Below are 9,078 nucleotides of genomic sequence, written 5' to 3' on the forward strand. Positions count from 1 at the left end.
AGGGAAGAAGATTTCTGCACTGAACTAACAGAGACGATCAAACGACAAAGACACTAAAATATCTTCAAAGTCATCTACGAAAGATGGAATTGAAACAGTAAAACAGAAAGAGACGTCAAAATCGTTGCTCGTAATTGGAAAATTATCAGAGCTGATTTCACTTTTTTAGCCATCGAAATAAAAGAAGGATTGAACTTACGAGGCTGAAGAAGGAAAGAAGACGATGATCAGAGCTGGATTGTATCGTTGGTTCTGCACATTCGGCGCAGATCAAACTTTCCGGTGCCGATCGATATCAACTATCCGAATCCGATTGGATTAGAGCGTAGAATTTGGACTGAGATTATGAAGTGGGTGTTTGTTTGGTCATTTTTCTGAAATTTTACTATTAAAAAAACATATCGAGTATAAAAATTTTTGTATGACAAAATGTGCCAAATTTTTGGTATGATATTTGCAATATACTGTTTTATATCAAAATATTGAAATTAAAAAAATATAATTTTGGCATTAAATACTGAATTATTGATACATGTCTATGTCTGAATTATAATAGACACTAAAATTTAGAGATATAATTTCTAAATAATTAAAAATTAACAGTATTAAATAACTAATTACTCTAATTAAAAAAAATTATAAATTAAATGTGTAGTTATTTAAAAAAAAAGTAACATAAAAACGTAAATGACAATATGAACACGATATGTTAGAATATACAAACACATACACATCACATATACAAATATCCACATCCACTTATAACATACTACAAATATTGAAACCATTTTAGATTTCACAAAGTTAGAAGATACATTCTCAAAGGTTCCAACAATTTTTTTTTTTTTTTTTTTAAATACTTATTTGCAATTAAATAATTTTTGCAAATAATCTATTTATTTTTTATTTAAATTAAGCCGTATAATCAATCTATTGTCGATGAAGCGCTTTAAAAAAAGCTAAGGCCCCTACAAGTGGTGCATTGACATAAGTCGTCGGCTCTGTTTTCCCGGCATCAAAACGATTAGAATCAAATTGGTCATCTTCTCCGGGACCTCCCACCACGGCTCCGATCAACAAGTTTTGGTCGGGATTAGGGCTCAAGAAATATGGTGCACCGCCATGGCATGTAATAAATTGCGGATATACATCAATGGACGGTAATGTCGCCCCTCTATGGTGTATTTTTTGCGGATATTTTTCGCTGTATCCAACCATGTAGGACATATTCATCGGATTATCACCTAATATATAGTCCACCTGAATACACACATTTGCATTGGTGAATTAAAATAAATTTCAGAGTTAAAAATAAAAAAAATATAAGAGAAGTATACATAGATGACAATTTTATTTTCTTTTAGTTGAGAGAGTGAATATTTGTTTAAAATTAAAATAAAATAATGAGCAAAATATGGGAAAAAAAACATAACATGAACGATGAAAATATTCGATTATTATGAATGCATTTTACTTATATTTTGAAAGTATTTGATGTCTTAGAGTATTTTAGAAATAGAAAAATTTGAATAAAAAATAAATATTGAAAAAAGTATTTTGAATAATAATTAAATATTTTATATATTATTTTAAATAGCAAAATAACTATTGAATGTAATATTTTTTTTCAAATGAAATTTTTAAATAATGGTTGCTAAAATAAATTTGATTATTATATCACCTTCAATATATATATATATATATATTTTATTATTGTTAAAATATATATATAAATACATATTTGAAATTACGACTTATATATATTCCAACTCGATCAAATCCAATCTACTAGTTATATATATAAAAGAAATGAAGAAAAATTATATATTATACACATACCTGAGTTTTTGCGAATCTAACGATGCGCGATGGAGTGATGATCGTGCCATCGCATTGAATTGTTCGATTCCATCTTTTCAAGGCTGTGGCGTAAGTTACAAGTAGGAACGATCGAGAAGTCACAGATTGCATGTTACAAATTTTCGAATTTACAATAAGTCCACCTGCCACACATAAAGTTGTTAGAGCTTTTATTATTAGGGTATTTCATTTTTATTTTTATTTTTTAAACTTAAACTCGACTCTTATAACCATTCTAAAAATCAGTAAAAGTATAACCATTGAATATACCTGAAGAAAAATGTTGATATCTTGTTGGAGATTCGGGAAGTATATTACAGACAAAGTTGTCGGCATAGTTGATGAACGGCGTCGAGCTTTCCAAACCATTGGCCAACACGAACTGAAGACGAAGATGAGGTAATAATTAGACAACATCGTATAATCTTAAAGTCAACGATGAGGGTAAATTTTATATCACTATCGCGTAAGAAAAGTAAAAATAAAAATGAAATAATGAATTAAATGCGCAATTTCAATTCTGATTTTATCTTATAAACATGATAAATTTTAATGAATGAAGAGTTTTATGTAGAATTTTACGAAATACAAATAATCTATTATCTATATGCATTTTTTTTTCTTTATTACCATAAAGAAGAATATACTATTTCTATTTCATTTAAATTATCTTAATTTTTTTATATAATAAATTAAAAATATTTATATTGGTAACTTAATTTATATAAGATGAAAAAGTCTAAAATATTCTGAAATTCAATGAGATCAAGAGTGAAGTATAGAATATTATTTGACAAAAATAGAGAAAAAAATTAGAGTAAAGTAGCAATTATATGAAAACCACATAAAACTATTGATAAAAATAAATTATTTAGATGAAATAATATTGGATGGAAAATAAGACTAATTCGAAGGGATGGAGAGTAATTTTTTACTAAATTATATGAAAGTATAATAAAATCGACTGTAATAATATTAATAAAAAAACGAAGCGAACCTTGGAAAGAAGAATGTTAATGCCGGCATTCTTTGCATCCCAATTAAATTCGTCGTTGTTGCCTTCCATTCTCCATTTGAATTCGGGGTTTCGAAGGTTTTCGACAATGTAATTCCAATATAGCGTTTGTCTTGTAGCTCTATGTAGCCATGCTGCTGCCCATATCAGTTCATCCTACATTTATCCAATCACAGAACATTCGATAATTATTTTAATCAGAAGCTACATGTAAAATTCTGACATCTGGATGTTAATTTCCACGTCATAAAAAAACCATCATATTAAAAAGATTCTGTTTTACTCTCGATGTTTGCTAATTTTACTTTTACAATATTATTTTAAATCGTTATAAATTTTTTGTTATCTTATGATTTTATAAAAATATTGAAAATTATAAAAAGTAATAACAGAAAGATTAAAATGGAAATACCTGATAACCGCTGAAGTCACAATAAAAAGGACAGGCTGCATTTCCGATACTATTATTGTAAGAACCTCTGTACTTGTCTGCAAATTCAAATACCTAAAAATATGCAAATCCATATGATAAATTCAACAAATATAGGTTAATTGAAATTTTTCAATAATTGCAAAAATCAATTTGTAATTAACTTTTGTCCCATTTATTTCCATATAGGCAAATTTAGTACATTGAAATATAAAATTACAATTAAAAGTAGCATTTATATCTAAAACTCACCAAATTTGGTTAGATGAGTAAAGAAATATATAATAAAAATAACACCGTATTTTAATTATGTTATTTTATTTTATTTTACTACATAATTATCATATTTTAATTAATTAAAAATATATTTTATAGACTAACTTTCCTATTTTAACTAATTCTAGTTGAGTATTTTTTCCAGCAAAATTTAATATCAAAAAAATATATTTATTGTCAAATCATTATTATAGTAAGTCATAAAATAACCAATAACCAACCTGCCAAATTAATTCACAAGCACTCAATAAATAAATTAATTGCAACAAAATAATATTTAGTCAGTTAACTAATTCGTTTTTAGATGAATTAATTTTGTGTGTTTAATACGGACATTGTATTGGTAATATAAAATATAATATTTTGTATTAAAAAAATTGATTTTTTACAAGTGAATAATATATATTATATTAATATATATATTTATATTTTTAAATAATATTTATGGAGAATTGTTTTATTGAAAAATACTATGCGAACAAACTGTATGTAATTACCTGAACAGCCCTCCCCAAAAGCAGGCGGGAGTAATTCCGATCTCCAATCGACCGGAAAACCAAACTGGCGGCGGCCATCGCTGCCGCCATTTCCGCGGCGACTTCTGACCCAGGCGCCGTCGTATTTACCTGATAACTCGTCCTCGGGGTGGTCATGTCCTCCGGCCTCTGCCAACAGGCGTGATCGCCGTACGGCTCGCCGACTTGCGCGTAAACGACGCCATGCGTCGCCGTCGACTTGAGGAAATAATCGGTCGCCCACCGTATGGCCTCGACGGCATGCGGCAAGTCGTTGCCCATGAATCGACCATATTGTTGCACGCTCCACGCCAACATCGTCGCTGTGAAGGCCATCGGAAAATTGAACTTCACGTTGTCGCCGGCGTCGTAGTACCCTCCGGTCAAGTCTACCTGATTGTGAAACAAAATATTATATTAATATTTATTTATTTATTTATTTTTTAAAAAATATAATGTATAATATTTATGTGCTGTTGTTTATGTGCCGACTAATTAGCATCAAGCCGACAACAAATAAAATAAATACCGCATAAGCTATGTATTTATTAGTATAAATACAACATATAAATTGAGAACACTAAATTGTAATCCATATAACATATACTTTATTTTTTCGGTCTCTCTCTTTTCCTTATAATAAGAATAATTATAAAGAAATTTTAAAATAACTCTAATTTTATAAAAATATCAATTTCTTTTGTACTTGGAGCAAAAATATTATAATTCTCATCAATAAGATACTATTATTTTTTAATTTACTACAAAATTTGATATTAAAAGCAACAAAACCCTAAATCCAATTCCAAACTTCCGATCAAACAAATTCGTTTGTGTTTTATCTCGCACAATTCATCATTTTTTTTTTTCACTCAAAATATTATATCAACATTTATTTATAATTTAAAATTTTGCATAAAAATAAAAAACTAATTTCATTTAGAAAAGTACATCAAACGCATATCTACGTCACTTAAAAAGAAAAAAGGAAAAGATATTTCAATCCAAAATTTTACTTATTCCAAATCATCAAACCACATCGAAATAAACCCAATGAGTTCCATAGAGTTTTAAAAAAATTAAATTAAATTAAACATATCTTAACTTCTAAAAAAAATAAATTGAGAATTCAAGAGTAGATTTATATTTTTATAAAAAATTAAAATAGATAGATTTGTCGAAACACACACGTGTATATATATATATGTACACACACAATAAGCCAGACTTACGGCATTGTCAGATCCATCGGAAAGGGCGGAATCCTTGCGCCATCTGAGGCGCTGCGTCAGCGGGAGCTTCCCGGACCGCTGACCTTCGAAAAACATTATACTTTTGGACAAGGCGTCGGCGTAATTATGAACCGGCTTTGACTTTGCGACGGGAGTCAACGCCGGCAAAATACATAATAAAATCAAGACTAAGATGAATGTCCTCCGGTCGGCAGCTGCCATTGTTGTATCTATTTTTCCGATGTTTCGATAAACAGTGTTGTCTGTATGTATGTATGCATATATATATATATATATAATATGAGATTGAAATAGTATGTTTTTAGCAAGTGAATATCGGACGGTTTTGTAAATAATTATGGTTAGTTGAATTGGTTAGTAGAAGAGTTGGTCAGCGATAATTATGAATATATATAATTGTTATGGCTGAAAAAGTTAATTGTCTTTTATTTCTATGTTTTTGGTAAGTGATACTTTTATTATTAATAATATTATATGCTAATTCTTTCGTTTCAATCCAAATCAATCATTTCAGATTTTTGTAGTAAATTTAAAAAATAATATTATGTTACTTCCTCCGTCCACTCATAAAATATACAATTACTTTTGGTGCAGTGTTTAAGAAATAATAGTATTTTAATTATAGTGAGTAGTTAAAAGTAGTGTAATGACATTTTTGCCCTTACTTTTTGGTGTAAAAGTAATGATGTGATGTAAAGTAAGGGTATTTGTGGAAAAAAGTAAGGTATTTAATTAAATGTTTACTTTGTAATTGGACGTCCCAAAATAGAAATATATATACTTTCTAACTGGACGGAGGGACTATTTTTTAGTGGAATTATATAAGAAGTTTTAATATTTTTATCTTTGTAATTGTACGTGCAATAATATATTTATAATTTACGTAAAAGTTAAATATATTTTGATATTAATGTGTAATTAATTTTTCAAAATAAAAAGTAATACTTTACAGTGAGACAAATAAAAATGATAAAAAAATATTTTGAGTGGAGGTAATATTGTTTATTTAATTTGGAGAGTGTTTTAATAGACTTTTTTTTTTTTTTTTTTTTTTTTTTTTTTTTTAAAGTAGAAAAGAAGAAAGAAGAATAATTAGTATTGCATGTTTTGCTTTAGCTTCTAAACCACATAGTTTTACTATTTAAATTATATGTTTTTTGAAAAAAAAAAAAAAAAATTATAGGGTGTGTTTGTTCGTGGATTTTAGTTTCTGAGTTTGGATTTTTGAATAGTAAAAAATTGATTTTGAATAGTTGTTGATATTTTGAATATAAAATAAATTTATAGTATAATATAAAAAAAATTAATTGTTTGATATGATATTTTTAAAGGAAAAAAAAATCTAAATAGTAAAAGTATGTGCTAAAATCCACAAAAAAACACAATTATATTTTTTTCTCTCACAAAATATCTCATAATACATTATTTTAATATTAAATATTTTCCAAACCCATCAAAAAAATCATTGGTTCCGTGTTGAATTATATGTTTACTTTTAATGCAGAATTTTAAAAATAATAGTAATATAATCATAATTAATAGTTAAAAATAATGTAAAAATAATTTTATCATTACCTTTTGATGTAAAAATAATTATATAATAGTAAATTAAGAATATTTGTAAAAAAAAAATAAAGTTTATAATTACTAAAAAGAAAATATGTATACATTAAAGTGACACGAACAAAAATAAAAAATATATAAATTAACTCGGGACATAAAAAGTATTAATATATATATGTATATTTTTTAGATATTTTACTAAAGATAATACGCTAACAAATTACCCTTTGGATTTTGAAAGGGTTTTATTTTTATTTTTTAATGATAATAATGTAATTATTGATTTTGAGAGTATTTATTTTCTTTTAAAATAAAAGTATATTTAATTAAATGTCAAAATATTCATATTTTTTGTCATTATTATTTCAATACTATTAATGTCAAAAGTTCAAAAAATAAAAAATAAAAAAATACATTTACATGTTTATAAAATATTAATACACTTAAATTCGCGTGCAAAAATCAAATGAATACCTTTGACTTAAACTTTATAAAGTATATTTTTATGTTTTTAGATATTTTGTGAAAAAGATATTATATTTTAAAATAATAAAATTATGTGTTTTTTTTATTATTTTGCCCCTCGTATTTTTCAAAATATTATAATAAAGATAATATATTTATTACCATGCATATAATTTTATAATTAAAAAATTACCATAATAAAATCAAATTACCATATTTATATTCAGCCCTATCCTCAATAAATCATAGCCACTAAATGATACTCCCTCCGTCCCATGTAATATGAGTGTATTACCGTAGACACGAGAATTTAGGTAAAGTATAAATAGTAAGTAATTAATAAATGTATTAGTAAAAATAATTATAGATTAAGATTAAGATAATAAATAGTTTAATTAAAATTAAGAAAATTATAAAATTTAAAATTTAAAATGCGATTAAAGTATATAATTATATTTTCAAAAATAGAAAGGACATGTGGGACAGTCAAAATAGAAAATAGGGACAAATTATGTGAAACGGAGGGAGCAGTTAAGATCAATGGATAAGATTTTTTATGGGGGTAAAAATATTATTTTTATTTACATACTAATTAGAGGATTGATTTCATCATTTTATAAAATGATATATTATTTAAGTATTACAAATATAGATTTATAAAATGATTTTTAAATAACATTTATAAAAACTTCAAATCTCGATAAATTTTAAAATTAATTTTTAAATGATTTCATGTTATATCATATGCCAATTCCTCCAATAGTGTTTCTAGGTAAACAAATAAAATTTTTATATTAGCAATTTAGCATATAAAAATTATAGTAATATTTATTTGGTAGTTTTTAAAAATTCATAATCTAATATAGTTTTATTTTATAAGCTAACAAGGAGTATCAATTTATATTAGAATTTTAGGAAATATTCATTTAGCTCAATTTAATTGGCACATAGTTTAGGTAAATATAACAATGTACCCAAAAACACATTAGGCATTATTAGAGTTTCCAATTAAATCAAATCATTTATTTTCTCAGAATTTTATATCTAATAAATTGAAATAAAATAATTATTGTCACAACATATTGTATAATATGTATTATTTGCTTGTGTAGATAATAATGATTGGATGAATGCACAATTTTCATGCTCCGATGATACATACAGATCTTATTGTCAATATATACATGGCCAATAATTTGTAATTTGTTGTAATAAATAAATAAATAAATAAATAAGATACAACAAAAATAGTAAAATTGACCCAAATAATAGGAAGAGATGTAAAACGAATAGAATATATCACTACAATTTATATATAGTGTATTTTCTGCATACAAATTGTATTTAAGTAATAGCACATAAATTTATAGTAATTGTAATAAAAATTTTAAAATTTTCATATATTGCCTAAATAAATTTTAAACCTTTACACACAATTACAATTTATTGTATTTTTATAATTATTATTATCAAATGGTATATATTCTTAAAACCTATATAGAAAAATTAAAAAGAAAAAAAAAAAAAAAAAAAGAAGAAGAAGAGAGAGAGACTCATATCAACTCACAAAATCCATGCAAAATTCATCTAACTAATTTACCTACTCTTAATTCTTCAATACCTTAAGGTGTGTTTGTCTGAGGGTTTGGATTTTGAATTGAAATTTGAACAGTAAAAATTTTGAATTTAATATCACAATTT

General features: G+C 25.5%; 1 protein-coding gene across 1 annotated transcript; it reads right to left on the minus strand.

Annotated features, from left to right (window-relative positions):
• Positions 1-930: 930 nt before the first annotated feature.
• Positions 931-5,550, minus strand: LOC127245058 (endoglucanase 8-like). The gene is made up of 7 exons (XM_051265702.1): positions 5,329-5,550; positions 4,079-4,489; positions 3,288-3,380; positions 2,849-3,031; positions 2,131-2,242; positions 1,840-2,003; positions 931-1,260 (listed from the first exon to the last, which is right to left on the minus strand). Exons 1-7 carry the CDS (start codon positions 5,548-5,550, stop codon positions 931-933), a joined length of 1,515 nt encoding a protein of 504 aa, XP_051121659.1.
• Between the last annotated feature and the right edge of the window lie 3,528 nt (positions 5,551-9,078).

Source organism: Andrographis paniculata, unplaced genomic scaffold (genome assembly GCF_009805555.1).
Source record: "Andrographis paniculata isolate CXL003 unplaced genomic scaffold, ASM980555v1 Contig21END, whole genome shotgun sequence".
NCBI lineage: Eukaryota > Viridiplantae > Streptophyta > Magnoliopsida > Lamiales > Acanthaceae > Andrographis > Andrographis paniculata.